Raw genomic sequence first — 22,600 nt, 5'->3', positions numbered from 1 at the left:
AGTGGCCTTTTTGTCATATTCAAGGACATAGAATGTAAAAAATGACTGAAAATGATCAAATGTAAATGTTGCGAGCCAGACTTGAATCTGCATTGCCTATTTGAGCACCAAAGCTTAGCATATCACACATTTTTGACTAAATTTGACATACAAAAACTATCAATTAACAACTACTTCATTTTTCAAAGCTCAACCATAAATATCTATATAGGTAGGTTTTTAAATGCTGTAAGTGGCCAAAATGCTATTTATAACAGTTTTAGGAAGACTGTTAGACTCCAATCTGCTTCATTTACACAAATAAGCAAAGCTTTAGCTTATTAATTCTTATTAATGCTGAAAATCTCTCTATTATGCAAAGACATGTCATATTGCAGGAATAAAAAAAAAATCACGGAAGTACTTTCACATAAATATTGTAAATTCATTTAATAGTATGAGTATAACTGTCCATCTTCCGAACATAAAAGTGCCAAAATTATACAACTAAGGTCATAATTCCCAATTAGAACTGGATTTTTGTAGTTTAAAAATGGACTTTTCCAAATTTTGGTTAGAAAATAATATACTGTTCATAAAATATTATGCTATTTTTGACCAATTTTTGACCCCATTTATGACAAATGAGTTTGTTAAAAATGTACAAATAATCCATGAGGCTACAATTATTATGAGGTCATTAAACTGCATGTACTATAATGATAAAACAATTAGAAATGCTATTTTAAACAGTTTAAGGAAGACTGTTAGACTCCCATATGCGTCATTTACACAAATAAGCAAAGCTTTAGCTTATTAATTCTTATTAATGCTGAAAATCTCTCTATTATGCAAAGACATGTCATATTGCAGGAATAAAAAAAAAAAACATGGAAGTACTTTCACATAAATATTGTAAATTCATTTAATAGTATGAGGCAAAACTGTCCATCTTCCGAACATAAAAGTGCCAAAATTATACATCTAAGATCATAATTCCCAATTAGAACTGGATTTTTGTAGTTTAAAAATGGACTTTTCCAAATTAGTTTCGATTTTGGTTAGAAAATAATACACTGTTCATAAAATATTATGCTATTTTTGACCAATTTATGACCCCATTTATGACAAATGAGTTTGTTAAAAATGTACAAATAATCCATGAGGCTACAATTATTATGAGGTCATTAAACTGCATGTACTATAATGATAAAACAATTAGAAATGCTATTTTAAACAGTTTAAGGAAGACTGTTAGACTCCCATATGCTTCATTTACACAAATAAGCAAAGTTTTAGCTCATTTATGTTTATTAAATCTCTGTATTATGCGAAGGCTTGTCATTTTGCAGGAATATAAAAACATAGAAGTACTTCCACATAAATATTGTAGGTTGTAGGCAAAACTGTCTTCCAAACTTAAAAGTGGCGTAATTACTACTTCTTAGGTCACGATTTCCAATTAGAACTGGATTTTTTAGTTTAGAAACTGACTTTTCCAAATTAGTTTAGTTTTTAGTTACAAAATATTATTCTGTTTATTAAATATTAGGCTATTTTTGACCAACTTTTGGCCCCATTTATGACAAATGAGATTCTTAAAAATGTAAAAATAATCCACAAATTTTTATAAGGTCATTAAACCGCATGCACTATAATTATAATACAATTGGAAAATGCTATTTTAAACTGACTTATGAAGACAAACTGCCATTTCCACAAATAAGCAAAGTTTTAGCTTATTAATGCAAACATTTTCTCTATTATGTGAAGTTGCAACACACTGCAGGAATAAAAAACATGAAAGTAAACTTTCACATAAATATTGTAAGTTCAATTAAAAGTATGAGGAAAAACTCCAAAATCTTCCAAAATAGAAAGTGGTAATTGCTACTTCTTAGGTCACAATTTCCAATTAGAACTGGATTTTTTAGTTTAGAAACTGACTTTTCCCAAATTAGTTTAGTTTTTGGTTACAAAAGATTATACGGTTTACAAACTATTTTTGACAAATATTTGAGCCCATTTAGATAATGCCAACGTTCACAATCCAGTCAAGCACATGGCAGTTTCAAACGCTTACATTAAAAAATAACTTGTGATTTTATGTTTTTAGATCAAATCATTTTTACAGTCATATCTTCATCATTTGGCTGGACAGCAAAAGTCACTGCAGTAACACAAATTATTTTTTTTCCTACACAGAAGTAAATGTACTGTAAATGACATGCACAGCAAAACCAAAAATTGTTCAGACACTATAGTTCATTTATGTAAGTGAGGATAGCAGAATAAAGTAAACTGTGACACATTATACCCCAAAAAATTGATATTCAGACTCTTGGACCTGACCATGTTTTGCTTAAGTGTTTTTTCTTGAAGTGCTAATGCAATTTTTTTACACCACAGAGTGAACAAAATTAAGCATTGCTTGGTAATTGGTCAACAAAGTACTCAAAGTTGTGTAAATATTGTCATACTAAGATTTGTAAGAATTTTTGATTGAATTGTAATCTATTACATACTTTTCTATTAAAGTTATCTGACATTATCAAGCTGAATTTGCTCTGACAGTTTAACTCTGAGATCTTGTCATATTTTATTACCATTTTCTGCACCGAATAAACTGTGATGCAAATGTGAGAACTGTTGAAGGCGTCTGAATAAATTTTAGTTTGACTGTATATGTGCAGTTTGGACACTAGGTGGCATGTGACCTGGTCTCCCATGTGTGGCTGAAAGGTGAAGCGTGCAGGAGGAGTGAACGCTGTGGGGTGAGTCTCCATAAAGCGCTGCCGGTCATTACTGGGGTCCAGCCCCTCCACAGCCCCCTCCAAAATATCCAGGCCCTCGTGTCGAGAGGTTTCCAGGCTGTATTCTGCTGACAAGTAGGTCCGCAATGCCCGACTCAGGCCAGCATGGTAGCCGAGGTCACAACACTGTTAAAACACAAACATACACACACTCAATTTGAATGGAGAAGAGAGCATGAATAGTGTGGATTTGTGTGGAGCTGTCAGTCAAAACCGATTATAACAGATGAACCGTTACTTTAAAGCATTTATCTAGAAATTATCCTCTAGAGCTTGTGTTTCGCAGGGTTAATTTGAAGGGTTTTTCATCCAGGCTTTTACTGTATCTCACTTCCCGCCCCCACACCATCTCTCTCTCCCTCTTTTACCCACCCACATACACAAATTCTCCTGCTGTCTTTATCTCGGTGTGAGCAGGTTTGACCTCTGTGAAGGTCAGAGACGCAGCGCATCGGCCAGATACTGCTGACCACCATCAGCCTGCTGCAAACTCTAATGAGCAAAATAACAGACACAGCAAACCCAGGAGAAGGGCGGCCCGTGTGAGAAACGGCTCCTCTCTTTACCATTGAGGAACCTCTTGGCCTCAGTGAAAACTAGATTAAGTGTGCAGGATATTTAATAGGATCTTATATGTGTGGAAAGTATGTAGTATGCAGTATGTGTTCTGTGCACGTTCACTGATGAAGTACTACAGCTGCGAAAATGATCAGTATGCAAGCATAGTACACTATGTGGGACACTCAACCCCACAATGCAATGCACACAACTTCACCTTGCACTTTCACTGTGGTGACAGGCAGACAAACTGATGAAAGACAGAACTATAAACAGAATTATAGATAGAAAAAAGACAACAGGTGGGATGATAGAATGATAGATAGACACAAGCAATAGCATGATAGACAGAAATAGGACTATAGATAAATAGAGCAACAGATAGAACGATAGAGCGATAGATAGAACGACAGATAGATGGATAAAACAATACAATGAAAGAACGAATGACAGAGTGATAGACAGAATGACAGAACCATAGACAAAATGATAGATAGACCGATATATTTAGATTGAATAAACAAATGATAGAACAAATGATAGAATGATACAACGAACGATAGAATGATAGAACAAACAATAGAAAGATAGAAAAACAATGATAGAATGATAGATGGAATGTTAGATAGATAGAACTAAACAGCGATAGAACGATAGAACGATAGATGGATAGAACGATAGAACGATAGATAGATAGAACGATAGATGGATAGATAGAACGATAGATAGATAGAACGATAGAACGGTAGATGGATAGACAGAACGATAGATAGATAGAACGATAGATGGATAGATAGAACGATAGATGGATAGAACGATAGATGGATAGAACGATAGAACGATAGATGGATAGATAGAATGATAGATAGATGGATAGAACAATAGATAGATAGATAGATAGATAGATAGATAGATAGATAGATAGATAGATAGATAGATAGATAGATAGATAGATAGATAGATAGATAGATAGATAGATAGATGGATAGATGGATAGATAGAACGATAGAACGATAGATGGATAGAACGATAGAACGATAGAACGATAGATGGATAGAACGATAGAACGATAGAACGATAGATGGATAGATAGAATGATAGATAGATAGATGGATAGAACAATAGAATGATAGATAGATAGATAGATAGATAGATAGATAGATAGATAGAACGATAGATGGATAGATAGAACGATAGAACGATAGATGGATAGATAGAACGATAGATGGATAGATAGAACGATAGATAGATAGAACGATAGAACGATAGATGGATAGATAGAACGATAGATAGATAGAACGATAGAACGATAGATGGATAGATAGAACGATAGATAGAACGATGGATAGATAGAACGATAGATAGATAGAACGATAGAACGATAGATGGATAGATAGAACGATAGATAGAACGATGGATAGATAGAACGATAGAACGATAGATAGATAGATAGATAGATAGATAGATAGATAGATAGATAGATAGATAGATAGATAGATAGATAGATAGACAGATAGACAGATAGATTACAAATTATAGAATTACATAGAATGATAGAATGAACTGAATGAACAGAATGATAGAACGAATAGAACAAATTATAGAAAGATTGAACAAATCATAGAATGAACGATAGAACAAATGATAGAATGAATGATAGAATGAAAAATAGAAGGAACAATAGATGCAACAAATGATACAATGATAGAACGAACGAATGATAGAATGCTAAAACAAACAATACAATGATAGAACAAATGATAGACAGAGCGATAGAATGATAGACAGAACGATAGAGCAATACAACGACATAGAATGACAGATAGACATAGACCAATATATATAGTTCACGAGTTCGCTCTTACATATAATAAACGGCGTAAAAGTTAAGCGTGTTTGGCGTGCTGTCCGGGAGAGGGCTCCGAGCTCGGCATTTGGCCCGAACCCAATAGCGCTCCCCCCTAGCTGGAGGTGAAGAGAAATATAAAAGGGGGGGTGGGAGGGATGCTGAAATCGGAGATAAGTGAAGGTAGGACTGCTTGGTTATTTAAAGGGACTGTAGTGATTGGACAGGGAGAGTGATTGCTGATGGTGAATTGGCCGTGTTAATTATCTGCGCGAGCTCCTCCCGAAATTTGTTAACAAAACATCACATAGAACGAACAAATGATAAAACAAATGAAACAATGATAAAATGAATGAAAGAATGATAGACAGACCAACAGAATGATAGATAGAACCACAGACATATATAGAATGAATGATGAATTATAGAACAAATGATACAACGGAACAATAGAACAATAGGTAGAACGACAGATAGATAGTGAAGGATTACAAATTTAAGATTCTGTTAATGATTTTTTGTTCCTACATTGTATTTAGCATTTATGGTAAAAATGAGAACATCTGATTATTCTCAAATTATTCTCTCAAGCAAAGTTAGTAGCAAATGGTTCCTAAAGTTAAGTGTGAATTCTAAGCTCAAGGTACAACTGCCTTTTGTTTAGCACCTTTGCATTTGAATGACACTTGTATTCTAAATAGATCATGGACGGGAAAATCCTACTAGGCTGATTATCTATATCACATTTGCATGCTTTGTTTAGATTGCCTCCACCTCTATGTATCCCTCCCCCTTGGAAAGGTATATAAACTGTAATGTATATGCCTTAGTCAGACGGTTTTTGATGACTGCAGCGACGCGCAGCTAGGATCTCAATAAAGAGAAACTTCTGCTTCAAGATATCCAAACGTCTCCTGTAGGGATGCTCATTTCGGTTAATTTTCCTGACCGACAACCGCTGCTCGTTATCCGAACATTAACCGTTAACTGATGAAATTAGAATAATAAATTAGTTTAAAATAAAAATAGAATGCACGAGTATCTGTGATGATACATTAAAAATTACAAGCAAATGTTTTATTTTAACGTGCAAACAGCAGCATACAGAGCAACAACAAAAACTGTATTGACATATACTTAAATTATCACGCATCAGCAGCGGTTCTGAGAACAGAGAAAATCTGAATGAAAAAAAAAAAGAATAATATAAATAGGCCTACACTAAATATGTATAAATGTGTATAAATATGTATAGTTTGAGGACAGTATATATTGTCCAGTAGGCAGTAACAAGTGCACTAGTATTGCATTCTAAACATGGCCTGTTTCAGAATGTGCTAATGTGTGCTTGTAATTAAAGCCTTAATCTCCATCCCGTCCTGCCTGTTACAGGGTGCGTTTGTCTCTAATTAAAGGCTGTGGAGGCTGCCTTAATTAGCGATTATTAATCAGGACTATAATTCATTACTGTGCTTGGTGAAAAAGCAAATAAACGCAACCATAACACCATGCCCTTCATGCAGTGGCAATTTCCTGCCGCCGACTCACAATCTGCGCATTACAGTACGCCGCCCTAATCAGATACTCACGTCAATCAAATGCGACAGGTCGTGGATGTAATATTTAAACAGAGAAGCGTTCGTGGCCTCCAGTGTCAACAGATATTCATTCCGAGCTTTCATAACCTTCAGTTTGTTCTCTGAATACTTGGCTTGGCGCTGGGGAGAAAAAAAAAAGAGAGACAGGAGGTTAAAGAAGAAAAGGAAGGGACAAAGTGCTGAGTAAGTGCTATATCTCCATCAAGGCAAGAAGATAAAATGTTTTTATTGACCGCATATCGACTAACTTGTTTCTAATGGCAGAGAGTTGGCAAAGTGAGGCCTGACTTATACGTTTACGTCTCTGTGATTGTAATTGCTTGTTTAATTAATGTTCCTCAGCTGCTTTTAAAGCAACATTATCATTAAATCAAGCAAGCATCCTTAACATTCATCCCTTTATCAGTAGAGTCACAGTTTATTAATTTTTACATTTGTGTTTTTTGAGCAATTTAATGCATCCTTGCTATTAACTGCAAACTGTTTTATGCTTCTGGTGTGCTTTAAACGGAAAAACGCACTGTTGACTCTGTCCATCGGGATATCCTGTCTGGCTATTCTGTCCAATACTGTAACAATTGCTCATTTTAACCTCTCCTCCCCCTTCTGAAAGAGAGAAATGAATGCAGCACCAAACTGTGTGTCACAGGGGTGTATGTACTGGAAAATTAATGTTCTGAAGACAAACTACTGTATATATAGACTGCTTCATTTAAAATGTCTTACACTGGGTCTGGTGTGGGACCATACTGTGCTATAAAAAAATGGTTTTCGGTTACAGAACAGTTTGCAAAATGGCTACTCTTCCTTGCTTTTTCCCTTCTTAGACTCCCCAATGAACATTTCTATAAATACACTGTGATCGCACACACTCTAGCTGTAGTAGGATTTAATGGAATGACTTACAAAATTACAAATGTACATTTGGAAAGCACAGACGTGACATTTTTGCTGGATCAAAAACATTAATATACCATTAAATAAACCAGGCATACAAAAAACTCTTCGGTAAATCTTCAGAACCAACATTGTAATGAAGCATCAAATCATCCAAGCTAGCAAGACCTACAAAATAGGCTCATTTTCATCTTGGTTATGCATAAATCACAAATTATGCCCTCATAATGTCCGCCGAATTGCTCTGTAACTCCAGTTCACGGTATTTCATCAAGACAAATTAACTTTGCACTATTTCTGGAAACACATCTGGCGCATTAAAATTCAAAGAAACTAATTTGCATAAAGGATAATACACTCTTGGATTGCAAACAACTAAACACATATGTAGGACAATATTTGGCCGACACAACTGTTTGAAATTCTGGAATCTGAGGGTGCAAAAAAAAATGTAAAAATAATCAAAATATTGAGAAAATCACCTTTAAAGTTGTCCAAATGAAGTTCTTAGCAATGCATATTACTAATCATAAATTAAGTTTTGATATATTTACGGTGGGAAATTGACAAAATATCATAAAAGAACAAGATCTTAATATCCTAATGGTTTTTGGCATAAAAGAAAAATCAATAATTTTGACCCATACAATGTACTTTTGGCTATTACTACAAATATACCATGCTACTTAAGACTGCTTTTTTGGTCCAGGGTCACATATTAGGTTTAACACATAAAAAAACAACAATACAACAGAAAAAACACAAAGCAAAAGATGTGGAACTTACCTTCTCTTTCATCTTCTGGATTTTGCGAGCAGCGTTGCGCCGTTGGTGGCGATCTTCGGTGCGCAGACTGAAGACGGCCTCTCCGCCACGGCCTTGTCGCTCACCCTGTCTCTCTGCCTCCTTTAACTTATTCTCTGCACTTAGAGTCTCGGTGTGATACATGTGATACGTCTTCATCACCTGCAGGGGGCAGAGCAGAGGGAAAACTACATTACCCACAATCCCACATATAGAAGCTCAAAAGCTTTCAACAGAATGCAACCCATCCTACTGAGCTGATCTGATTTGTAAATGTATGTTGTGCATCTGTGTCAACATGGATGTGCATATAATGACTGACATGAAAAATGTAGAAATTTAGAATTTGGAATGGATCCATTGCAGTGAATGGGTGCCATCAGAATGAGAGTCCAAACAGGACAATACTGCAAAAAGCGCCATAAATATTATTTATATTTTATTTACGCCATATATATGTTTTTAGATTCAAACCCTTTTTTATTGCTAAATTACATGTGCATAATATTGTTTTGTACAGTGAAAAAGAGGTCTTGTCTGAATTAGTAGTGACATATGCACAAATCAAGCAATGTTTAAAAGTCCAAAACAGTTCATAAACAAACATGCCGGTATATTTTGATGTGAGAAGACAATTTGGGATGGACTTTTTCATCTGGAAGGAAGTGTTATATAATGGATTATGGTGCATATTTTGGCCAGAAGCAAAGGTATAAACACTTTAAAATGGATTTTTTCATACAAACACAGTGTTTTTATCTGCTGTTTGGACTCTCATTCTGACGGCACCCATTCACTGCAAAGTATTCATTAGTGAGCAAGTGATGTGATGCTACATTTCTCCAAATCTGTTCTGATCATAAATGTGTGTCGTGCAACATATCCCTCACCAATGGATCCCCTGCAGTGATTGGGTGCCGTCAGAATGAGAGTCCAAACAGCTGATACAAACAAGTCAGTTTTCAAAAAGCTGCGTCTTTGTAATAAACAAATCCATTAATATGTTTTTGAGTTCAGTCCTTTGTGTTCTTTGCTAAATTATGTGTGCAAAATATTGTTTTGTACTGTGAAAAAGAAGTCTTGTCTGAATTAGTAGAGAAATAAGCACAAATCAAGCACTGTTTAAAAGTCCAAAACAGTTCATAAACAAATATGCTGGTGGATTTTAATATGAGAAGACAACCTGAGATGGACTTCTTCACTGGATGAAGCGTTATTATGGATTATGGTGCATATTTTTGGCCAGAAGCAAAGGTTTAATCACTTTCATGATGGATTTTTTCATACAAACACAGTGTTTTTATCTGCTGTTTGGACTCTCATTCTGACGGCACCCATTCACTGCAAAGTATCCAATAGTGAGCAAGTGATATGATGCTACATTTCTCCAAATCTGTTCTGATCATAAATGTGTGTCGTGCAACATATCCCTCACCAATGGATCCCCTGCAGTGAATGGGTGCCGTCAGAATGAGAGTCCAAACAGCTAATACAAACAAGACAGTTTTTTTAAAAGCTGTGTGTTTGTAGTAAGAAAATCCATAAAAATGTTTTTAAAATTCAAAGTGTTGCTTTCATTACTAAATTACGTGGCCATAATATTACTTTGTACAGTGAAAGTGCTCTAATCTGAATCAGGAGAGAAATATTTACAAATCAAACACCGTTTAAAAATCCAAAACAGTTCATAAACAAATATGCCAGTAGATTTTGATGTGAGAAGACAATTTGGGATGGACTTTTTCATCTGGGAGGAAGCATTATTATGGATTATGGTGGATATTTTTGGCCAGAAGCAAAGGTTTAAATACTTTAATGATGGATTTTTTTCATACAAACATTATTTAACTTATTTAACAAGATTACTTGTGGATTACTGTGGTGTTTTTATTAGCTGTTTAAACTCTCATTCTGACGGCACCCATTCACTGCAGAGGATCCATTGGTGAGCAAGTGATCTTTTCCAATGAAGAAACAAACTCATGTACATCTCGGATGGTCTGAGGGTGAGTAAAATTATCAAATTTGTATTTTTAGGTGAACTTTTTATTCCTTTAAAGTGTTTTGCTCATGGCAGACAAGCATTCAATGTGATTTTTTATGTCACTCGACTGTCAAAAAACACTTCTTGCTACAAGCTAAATCATGCAACATGCATCCTGCTCTCATACTCAGATGTAAATCCGTCTCAACGGGGACACAAAACTGCTTACATGAGGGCGGCAGTGAGGTGGAAACTTCCTGAACTTTGAGTACTTTGCTTCAGAGAATTCATCTCATTTTAGCACACATTCCTCATGTTAGAGGTAAGATCAGCTGACAGACTTAATGCGCGCTGCGTGTTTTTGTTTTATCAAGGTTATTTATGCAAGAGCTGCTGGCTTTTAAGACTTCAGTTCTGTCAGACAAACTCACATTCAGGTCAAATATTCACAACTGCACATAAAGAACAATTACAGATTTGAGAAAAAGGAAAGTTACCACCCAGCTTTAAGTCAGCATTAAAATAGAAATTTGCCATTTTATTGATTTTAATGTGAAAGACTCATCCATGCATGCATTTCTTTTTTTTTTCCAAGGATTTTTTTGTGATTCAGTGTCATGTGAATGATTACTCTGAAGCTTCATGAAAAGATTTAGTTACTATAAATGAATGGTTTGGGACTGTATGCATTATGAACGTATTTCAAAGTGTATTTCATGCTGAAAGTCCATGCTGGACTTTTTAGCAGCTACAGAACTGTGTAAAATAAACAGCTGTAGATGTTGCATACTAAAGGAAAACTGCTATTCCAATGCAAAAAGCAATGCAGAAATGTTGGAACTAGCAAATGAAAGACAGATGAAACCTATACAGCTGAGTTCTAGAAGAAGGAAAGTGAGAGACGGAGAGTGTCGGTGATGGAGGGGCGAATTACGTATTGACGGAATGATAAAATGAGAGAGTGAAAAGCACCAGCAAAGTGATGGGATGGAAAAGTAATCCAAAAAGAGATTGAACAGATGATGAGAGAGAATGAGACAAGCTCACCGTGTAGAGTTCGTTAAGAATCTTCATCAGGTCTTCTTGCAGCTGGAAAATGATCTCCTTGCTCTGTGGGCCAAAAAAACACAAGGTGTGTTATAATGGACAGAGAGTCAGGGCAGAGCTGGGTCAAACTCAAATGTACAGCCAGGAATTGCTGTCCTCACTTTGTCAATTCTGAACTAACACAACAGATCAAAACAACTCAAATGTCCAATTATGTTGCTGTATTTTTTTTTTTTTGGGGTCAGGCTTGCAACACAGTACCTTTTTGGTTTCAATGTAGCTTCAAAGGACTCTACACAATCCCAGTCAAGGAATAAGGGTCTTATCTAGTGAAATGAATAGTCATTTTCTAAAAAAAAAAAATTATATATATTCTAACTTATATACAGTTGAAGTCAAAAATGTACATACACCTTGCAGAATCTGCAAAATGTTATTTTAACAAAATAAAAGGGATCATTACAAGATGGATCTTCTCACACTGAGGACAACTAAGGGACTCATTTGCAACTATTACAGAAGGTTCAAACATTCACTGATGCTTCAGAGGGAAAAATTATGCATTAAGAACCAGGGTGAAAACTTTTGAACAGAATAAAGATGAGCACATTTTTCTTATTTTCCCTAAATATACCCCCCCCCCCTCCCATTTAGTACTGCCCTTCAGATGCTAGAGAACACACTTACATGTTTCCCAGAAGACAAAATAAGTGAAATTTATCTTGATTTTCAAATTCCAAAAGTTTTCACCCCAGCTCTTAATGCATTGTTTCCCTCTGGAGCATCAGTGAGCCTTTGAACCTTCTGTAATAGTTGCATATAGTCCCTCAGTTGTCCTCAGTGTGAAAAGATGGAGCTCAAAATCATACAGTCATTGTTGGAAAGGAATCAAATACACAAAAATGCTGAAAAAAAAACCCACAGAATTTGTGAGACCTGAAGGACTTTTCTAAATAACAGCAGGCAGTTGAACTTTTTAGGACAAAAAAAAAAAAAAAAAAACAGCTGTGGCTTATTCAGGTAACAACAGTATTAAAAATCAAGTGTATGTAAACTTTTAAACAGGGCCTTTTTTTTGTAAATTCAACTATTATTTTCTCTTGTGGACTATCTGAAAATGTGTTTTATGTAAAATATCTTATTTAGGTCAGTACTAAAAATATAACATTTTGTATGATCCCTTTTACTTTGGTAAAATAATTAACACTACAGATTCTGCAAGGTCTATGTAAACTTTTAACCTCAACTGTACTTTTTAACCATAAATGTTCATCTTTGAATAGCTCTACGATGCACGTTTGTGACTTCATGCATTATGTAACCACATTGGAAAGGTTATGGTTAGTGCTTTGTCTGTGTACTTTGGTTCAAAAAGGAAGGGTAGGGAAGTTTTTTTTTTTTTAAAAATGACCAATTGTTTCGCTAGATAAGACTCTTATTCCTCGGCTGGGATTGTGTAGAGCCCTTTGAAGCTAAACTGAAACTGCAATTTGGACCTTCAACCCACCATTGAAGTCTACTATATGGAGAAAAATCCTGAATTGCTTTCCTCAAAAACCTTAATTTCTTTTTGACTGAAGAAAGACAGATATGAACATCTTAAATGGTCAGAAAATGTATATTCTGGAAGTGAACTAATCCATTAAGTAGTAAGACACAGTTCAAGTGCCAAAACAGTATAAAAATTTTAAAAACCACATAAACCAGTTTCTGCATCTTAGACGCTCTTATTTGTCATTGGCCCTATTGTTATTACATTAGTGCTGATCTAAAGAGTTGTTAGGCAGAAAAAGAAATTCGCTTCCTATAAATAAACCACCACTCTGTTGGATTCTACAGAGACAACGCCTGAATAATGAATGGTGAATTCACATAAAATAAAACCACAGTCTGAGAAAAGCTGAGTCTGATAATTATACTGAAGGAATTCAAACAAACTGCAAACAGCATTATTACAAGAGACTACAAAGTTGTTCACATTTTAATTATACAAAGGAAAAATGTGACCCTAGACCACAAAACCAGTTTTAAGTAGTAGCAATAACCATCAAAACATTGTATGGGTAAAAATGATCGATTTTTCTTTTTATGTCATAAAATCATAAGGATATTAAGTAAAGATCATGTTGCATTAAGATATTTTGTAAATGTTCTACTCTAAATACATCAAAACTTAAATTTCGATTAGTAACACGCAATACTAAGAGCTTCATTTGGACAACTTTAAATGCAATTTTCTCAGTATTTAGATTTTTTGCACCCTCAGATTGCAGATTTTTAAAAGTTGTATCTCGGCCAAAAATTTAAATATCAAAACTGACCCTTATGACTGGTTTTGTGGTCCATGGTCACAAATGTGTTTAAAATATCAAGAGATTTTGTGTCCCACCGGCTGACTGAAAGCAACACGCTTTTTAATGAATGCATATTTTTTCCAGCTTTCATTTTGATGTAACTATACGTGCATCCCATCATATTATAGCACTGACAGGAACCCAGTGTTGTTTTCGTCAACGATGACGATGACAAAATCATTTCGTTGACGCCACTTTTTTTCATGACGATAACGAGACGATGACGAGATAAAAATGGCTCGTTGATGACTAAAACATGACGAGAAGTGTGTGAGTTTTCGTTGACGAGACGAGAATAGACGAAAATGTTAGTGGGTGGTCCGTCAGACGTTTAAAATGCATGACATTTCCGCTTATTGTGCATGCCAATTAAAACTTAAGTATCTGACGCTATGGCAAGCCGTTTTAGCATTAAATACTCTTTGCTATACTAGTATGGCAAGCCGTTTTAGCATTCCATCCTTGTTTGTCTTTTATGTTCTAAAACATTCCTTCATTATTGTAATTATTGGTGAAAATAGTCGATCCGGAAGCTCACATTGTGTTGAACTATAGATCTGCTATTTTCAGAACTTATAAGTGACACTACCCAACAGCAAAATACTTACTGACCTACATTAATTTGTTAAAAGACTACTTTTTCCCCTTTTTTTGACTAAAACTAGACTAAAACCTTTTTGACTTTTCGTCGACTAAAACTAGACTAAAACCTTTCTGACTTTTCGTCGACTAAAATTGGACTAAAACTATCACATATAGAAGTGACTAAAATTTGACTAAAACTAAGCATTTTAGTCCAAAAGACTAAGACTAAGACTAAATCTAAGATGGTTGTCAAAAACAACACTGCAGGAACGACCTTCCATGCCGACCTGTGTTAAACCTCACCTTCTTGAGCAGACGCATGTTGTCCTCGCTGACATGTGTGAAGCGAGTGATGACATTGTTGAGGTAAAGGTCGCTGAGTGTGGCGTGGTCCTTACTCTCCCTCCTCACCTGGTTCAGCAGCAGATACCAGCAGTTCACAGGAGAAAGCAGGTTCTGGTCTTTCCTGGAAACCATGAAAATGTGTGTTTTTAATATGTAGATGGAGAAAAGTAGCACAAAATACATCTAAATACAAATACAAGAAAATATACAGGCATTCTGTATTTAATGCCAAGCTTAAAATGACAAATCTCAATCTCTTGGTGTTATTTAAAATAAATATCTGCTGCAGGACTCACTGGGTGGCCCTGGATTTGCTGTACATGCTGTTTTTGTGAGTACCGCTCTGTGGCTTTTTTCAAGTAGTCATCCAAATCCACTAATGAACCATTTTGTATTTATTCTCAAGAAATGCTGAGGCTTTGGTGAAGATTTCAACTGGTTGAGGATGTTAAGGAAATGTGGCACAACCCATAAAGTCTCCATAAATGACTCATTAGCGAATATATCAACATACAAACCACTGATGACAAGTTAATGCTCTGAATCTCATTCCATGTAAAAAATTTAACATTAAAATATATTGCTCAGTGCACTTTTCCATATATTTGATGTATGAATGAATAAGAGTTTTATATACACTGCCATTCAAAAGTTTGGGATCAGAAAGATTTTTAAAGATGTCTGTTCTGCTCATCACAGTTGCTTTTATTTGATTAAAAATACAGAAAAAAGCTGCAATATTGTGAAATATTATTGCAATTTAAAATACTAGTTTTCTATTTTATTATACTTTAAAATATAATTTATTCCTGTGATGCAAAGCTACAATTTCAGCATCATTACTCCAGTCTTAAGTGTCACACGATCCTTCAGAAATTATTCTAATATGCTTATTTATTATCAATGCTGGAAACAATTGTGTTGCCTGATATTTTTTTTTAAACCTGTGATACTTTTTTCAAGATTGTTTGATGAATAAAAAGTTAAAAACAACAGCATATATTCAAATTAGAAATATTTTCTAACAATATAAGTCTTAACTATCACTTATTATCAATTTAACACATCCCAAACTTTGAATGGTAGTGCATATTGTTACGAAAGATGTCTATTTTAAATAAACGCTGTTCTTTAAAAAAAAAAAAAAAAAAAAAAAAACACTGAAAAAAGTATCACAGGTTTAAAAAAAATATATTAAGCAGCACATCTTCCTTCCAACATTCCAGCATTTTCAGGATGGCATATATACACTTTTACAAAACATTTAAAATAAATAAGTATTATAATAATTTAATATATTATATTATTGTTTAAAAATTCTGCTCACATTTGATTAAAAATACAGCAAAAACATTAATATTTCTACATAATATTACAAATTAAAATAACCATTTTCTATCTGAATATATTTTAAAAATGTAATTTATTCCAGTGATGCAATGCTGAATTTTTAGTATCAGAACTCCAGTCACAAGATCCTTCAGAAATCATTCTGATATGATGATTTGTGCTCAAGAAATATTCCTTATTATTACCAATGTTAAAAATAGCTGTACTGCTAAATATTTGTGGAAACAGTGATACATTTTTCAGGACTCTTTTATCAAAAATGTGAAAGAACAGCATTATAAATGTCTCTGCTATCACTTTTGAAGCAATTTAAAGCATCCTTACTAAATAAAAGTATTCATTTCTTACTGACCCCAGACTTTTGTATAACTACGTTTTAAACCCGCTAAAAACGGCATTGCATTCCGTTTAAGTTGCTGATTTATTTTGGAAACTGAAGGTGCTTTAACCACCTGCCGACGTGAAGGTAAAAGACGCCATTTTGTTTCACACACTTGATCTTCTATATTAGTAACGGCTGTTGCGAAAAGACAATGGGAAGCCATTTTGGACCAAAGAGGCGAATATCTTCAGCAGCCGGTGACTAATCACAAAGCTCAGCAGGCATCCGATGGGACAGCCCCATGAGGACCAGCACACTAACAGTGCCCAGCACGAGGAAGAAAAAAAAAATGCAACAGAAGAGAAACTGTGAAACTCTCTCTCTCTCCTGCTCTTTCTCTTGCTCGCTCATCCCTCATCTCTCTATTTTCCCAGCAGAATGTTATCTGCATTAATGAGACAGCAAATACACAGATGCCCATACACACACACACACACACACACACACACACAGACGAGAACAATAACTACAGCAGACACAGCAATTGCTTCTCCTCTGCCATCTCTGATTTTTCAAGCATGAAGCTGCGGAGCATCATGGGTAAAATATTCCAGACGTCGCCCCTGATCCACCGCAAACCACAGTCGGGAGAAATTATTTGGAGGTGAACGAAAGGAAAGGAAACAAGCACCTGAAGTGAAACGATTCGCCACTGATTAGTTTGTAGAAAATGACTCTTGAATCATTCATGTGCATTCACAGTCTGCCTCACACACTCACTTGTATTGTTGGTGGTCCTTGGTTTGACAAAATAAAATAAATATATAAAATTAATAAAATAAAATACAAAACTTAATGCAGGATATATAAATGTAATACAGGAAATCAAATATAAATATATAAAGACTGGAAATAAAATTTAATAAATGAACTACTAAACTTAAGGAAATATAAACATGAGACCGGAAATAAAAAAATGATATAAAACAGCAAATAAAATAAAATAAAATAATATAAAATATTGATTATAAAACATTTAATATAAAAGAAAATAATATAAAATAAACTAGTAAACTTAAGCAGGAAATAAAATAAAATAAAAAATAAATAAAAAATGAAATTAATAAAATAAAATACAAAACGTAAGGCAGGAAATATAAATGTAATACAGGAAAACAAATATAAATATATAAGACTGGAAAAAATAAAAAAATAAAAAAATAATAAAATTAAATAAATAAAACTACTAAACTTAAGGCAGGAAATATAAACATGAGACTGGAAATAAATAAAAAAATGATATAAAACAGCAAATAAAATAAAATAAAATAAAATAAAATAAAATAAAATAAAATAAAATAAAATAAAATAAAATAAAATATTTATTATAAAATAAACTACTAAACTTAAGCAGGAAATAAAATAAAAATAACGAAACTACTAAACTTAAGGCAGGAAATATAAATATAAGACCAAAAATAAAATATAAATATATAAGACAGGAAATATATAAAAAAAAAAAAAAAAAAAAAAAAAACTACTCAACTTATGGCAGGAAATATAAATATAAGACTGGAAATAAAATATAAATATATAAAACAGTAAATAATAAAAAAATAAAATAAAATAAATAAATAAATAAATAAAATAATGAAACTACTACATTTAAGGCAGAAAAATGTACATTTGTAAGACAGGAAATAAAATAAAATGAAAATAAAACAAAACAAAATAAAATAATTGAGACTACTAAACTTAAGGCAGGAAATATAAATATAAGACCAAAAATAAAATATAAATATATATATATGGCAGGAAATATAAATAAATAAATAAATAAATAAATAAATTAAACTACTCAACTTATGGCAGGAAATATAAATATAAGACTGGAAAAAATATAAATATATAAAACAATAAATAATAAAATAAAATAAAATAAAATAATGAAACTACTAAACTTAAGACAGGAAATATAAATGTACAAGACAGGAATTAAAAAATAAAATAAAATAAAATAAAATAAATGAAACTACGGGAAGGAAATATAAATAAAATAACTGAACTACTATAATAACTACAGCAGACACAGCAATTGCCTCTCCTCTGGCATCTCTGGCAGATTTTCCAAGCATGAAGCTGCGAAGCATCATGGGTAAAATATCCCTTACATCACTACTGATTCATCGTAAACCACAGTCAGGAGAATTTTTCAGAGTTGAATGAAAGGAAAGGAAATAAGCAGCTGAAGCGAAACGATTCGCCACTGATTCGTTTGTAGAAAATGACTCTTGAATCATTCATGCGCATTCACAGTCTGCCTCACACACTCACTTGTATTGTTGGTGGTCCTTGGTGCTGCGGGTTTTGGCCATGAACCTTTCGGCGAGCTTCTCCAAGTTGCGTGAATATTCGCTCTCGATCTCGGCTTTCTTCCTGAAGAAATCCTGCAGGTCCTGGAGGAGCTGAACCCGCATGTCCGTCTGCTGCTCCAGACATTTCTGCTGCTCCACTAACTGAGACCGTATCTCTGCTCACACAAACACAGACAGAGAGTGGTGTTAGCTCATTAACAAACGACACTGTTTCATTCTCAATGACAGCTGCAGTGTTACTGACATCACATGACACGTTTGGGAGCAACTTGAACACAATGCGGCCACTGATGGGTGAAGTTGTGCTCCCTGAACCAGAGATTTTCCTCTTAACAAGCCGCTCTGGATTCTTTCCTTAACAACACACTGGTTATCACACTCACTGCCGTTGCCAGGACAACAGGTAGTGGAGTGGAGTATCCCATGGGGATTAGTGTGTGTGTGTTTTTAATGGGAGCAGGAATTCTGGATTCTCCATCCTAGTTCTCCTCAAACTCCACACCACTTTTGCTTAAAGGAATAGTTCAGATAGAATTAAAACGTTGTTTGCATTTATTTACCATCATGCCGTTCTAAATTCGTTGCTGTTTCTATACAAAAGCAATGGACAGTGACTTGCTTTCTGTTTTTTAAAACAGGTGCAAATGTATCATAAAAGCAGTCCAGATTTATTTGTTTGTAATGTAATTCTTATAAAAAATTAGATAGGAAAATATATGACCAAGTGTCATTTATTTTCAAGGCAGCACAAATGCACTTTAAAAAATAAATTAATAAAAAAAGTAAAGGCAGAAAATATAAATATATAAGACAGGAAATATATATATAAAAAATTAAACTACTGAACTTAAGGCAGGAGATATACATAAAATACAATAAAGTAAAATAAAGAAACTACTAAACTTCAGGCTGGAAATATAATTACATAAGACAGGTAATAAAAAATGAATAAATAAATAAAATAAAATAACGAAACTACTAAAATTAGAGCAGGAAATATAAATAAACAACAAAGGAAATATAAATAAAATAAAATAAAATAAAATAAAATAAAATAAAATAAAATAAAATACTAAACGTAAGGCAGGAAATATAAAATAAAATATAATAAAATAATGAAACTACTAAACTTAAGGCAGGAAATATAAAATAAAATATAATAAAATAAAATACTAAACTTAAAGGTCCACTGAAGTGCCTTGAAACACGCAGCGTTATTCTATGTGGTGACGTACTTTTAACTGAAACAAAAACATATCGCCCAACCCCGCCCACTAATTTTGAATAGCCAATAGCGTTCCAAATATCTGCTCGGGCCAGAGCCGTTGAGCTCGGTAAAGCCGCATTTGTAAGCTTATGACAGCCACAGACTAATAAATTACCCCACAGATTCAATATGAAACTCTTGCTAAAACGAAATAGTGATCATAATCATGCTGAGGCTGTGTAGTTTAATACATGCCGACCGCACATATGAGCGCATATGATCTGCTCCGGGTAAATGCGTCTCTGTGTAGGGGGCGGGACACTACGGACTCTAGAGAGCATTTTATTGGACAGAACGTTTGATGAGAAACTGAAGTGCACGGTGATATCATCCAAATCCTTGATTCATATTGGCGGAAGTGACGAGACTGTAAGTTTTGAATGCCCATATCTTGTAAACGCGAATTTTGTCTTTGTTTTGCAGCACACTAGCTTATAGATAACCTTAAGGCTAATATATTCATACTAAAAGCCAAAAAACTTTAATTTTGATTTCAGGGGGACTTTAAGGCAGGAAATATTTTTTATATAAGCCAGGAAACATAAAATAAAATTAAATAAAATAAAATAATGAAACTACTAAACTTAAGGCAGGAAATATAAATATGCAACACATAAAATAATAAAATAAAATAAAATAAAATAAAATAAAATAAAATAAAATAAAATAAAATAAAATAAAATAAAATAAAATAAAATAAAATAAAATAAAATAAAATAAAATAAAATAAAATAAAATAAATTGCTAAACTTAAGGCAGGAAATATTTGTCAATTTGTCATCCATATTTAGAATTAGCTTTTATTTTTCTGATATTTTCATTTTAGTTTAAATAATAATATTGGAATATTATTGCAATTTCAAACAACAATTTTATATTTCAATGTTCTTATATTTTAATATATTTTATTTAACTATTTTATACTTAATAAATTTTAAAATGTAATTTATTTCCATGTTGACAAAGCCGAATTTTCAAAAGCCATCTCCATTCAAACATAAGATAACCTATAATAATTACAATCAAATTCATCTGAAGTGCTGTTATTTTAGTATTATTTATATACAAATATATAAATATATAAAAATATAATATAAATATAACATAAAATATTAATTATAAAATAGTTTTATCAATATTTTCAATTAGCGTTTATTTTTTAGTTATTTTGTGTATTAGTATTTATGTATGTTTTTGTTTTGTTACTGTGAAATGTTTTTTTTTTTTTTTTTATTGTATTTTATTTATTTATTTATTTATTTTTTTTATAATTTTGGTAACCAAGACATACATTAAATATAATAAGTCAAGACATATGATATCTTTGCATGAAATTTAACCTATTATCTAATATGTGACTGAATCATTAGATTTGCTTTACCCTGATCAACCTATTAATTTCAATGACTCACGAATGCACAAAGGACAATGACATAAAATAAAATAAAACAATAAGTCTATATAAAATGATAAAGACAACAACAACAAAAAAAACACAATTTAAAATTAACACAAGGGAAAACCATGACAGACTTTTTTAATTAACTTTTTAATTTAGGTCTGTTCCTCACAAAATAAATAAATAAATAAGTGCATACGTCATACGAACCACAAGATATTTCTACGTGTTTTGCATCCTTTTGGAAGCTTCAAAAAGATTTAGTGCCTGTTAATTGTAATTGGATGAAAATGAGCATGTAAAACCACCATACGGTATGAAAGAGTCATAAACACCCCAATATTCCCTCTAGGACACCAAGCCCTCCACTGTCCGTCCCACCAAAATATGCACATCGATATGGCTTTATAAAATGGTTGATTCTTACATTTTGTACTCCCAATCCTGAATACATGGTTCAGCCTTGGTTTCAAACACCATGAGGATGAACACATACAGACAGAATTTTCATTTTCAGACAAATTATGCTCTAATAACGGCTTTTAATAATAGAGCTCCCTCGTTCCCCTTCACCAGCTCGCTCTCTCCCTCCTTTTCTTCCTCTCACTCACACTTTTTCCCCCCTCTCTTTCTCTCTCTCTCCATAGACCAACTGTTTAATGTCACACTGCCTCTCCGGCTCGAAATAACAGATGAGACAGCAGGCTTGGCGTGAGCTCTGCGTGGGTGTGAGTGTGTGTGTGTAGGAGGGACTGTGAGAAGTGGAGACATGTAACTGGCATGTGTGCGCATGTGTGTGTGTTCTGCATCGGTGGCATGGTGAGCAAGGTGACTCTTTTGATACAATATAAGAAACACCTGAATCACAGCAGAGAATCAGAGGTGATATTCGAAAAAAGAAATGTGCCAAATGAGTGTCAGCACTGCCTGAGTGGTGCATGTTTCTTTTTCAAGTGTGTGATTTTTTAAAACACTTTCGCAGTTTAATATGCAGCGGCAGCTATAGGTAAGCAATTCAGAATGGAAAAATACAAAGCCTATTTTTTAGCGCTTTAACTCAGTAACTTGTTATACACT

General features: G+C 33.5%; 1 protein-coding gene across 3 annotated transcripts in view; it reads right to left on the bottom strand.

Annotated features, from left to right (window-relative positions):
* Window positions 1-22,600, bottom strand: part of srgap1b (SLIT-ROBO Rho GTPase activating protein 1b) — a 47,194-nt gene that overhangs the window by 17,278 nt on the left and 7,316 nt on the right. For 2 of the 3 annotated variants that reach the window (XM_073838622.1, XM_073838623.1), the window contains exons 2-7: window positions 18,817-19,012; window positions 14,769-14,931; window positions 11,527-11,589; window positions 8,478-8,657; window positions 6,786-6,914; window positions 2,697-2,918 (exon numbers count right to left, since the gene is read on the bottom strand). In XM_073838622.1, coding sequence (XP_073694723.1) covers window positions 2,697-2,918; window positions 6,786-6,914; window positions 8,478-8,657; window positions 11,527-11,589; window positions 14,769-14,931; window positions 18,817-19,012 — 953 coding nt within the window. Of the gene's footprint in view, window positions 1-2,696; window positions 2,919-6,785; window positions 6,915-8,477; window positions 8,658-11,526; window positions 11,590-14,768; window positions 14,932-17,262; window positions 17,280-18,816; window positions 19,013-22,600 lie in introns of those variants that run through there. The other variant, XM_073838624.1, reaches the window with a different exon arrangement.

This window comes from Garra rufa, chromosome 4 (assembly GCF_049309525.1).
Source record: "Garra rufa chromosome 4, GarRuf1.0, whole genome shotgun sequence".
Classification (NCBI taxonomy): domain Eukaryota; kingdom Metazoa; phylum Chordata; class Actinopteri; order Cypriniformes; family Cyprinidae; genus Garra; species Garra rufa.
Note: the sequence above shows the minus strand (reverse complement) of the source record. Positions and strands in the feature narration are given on the sequence as shown.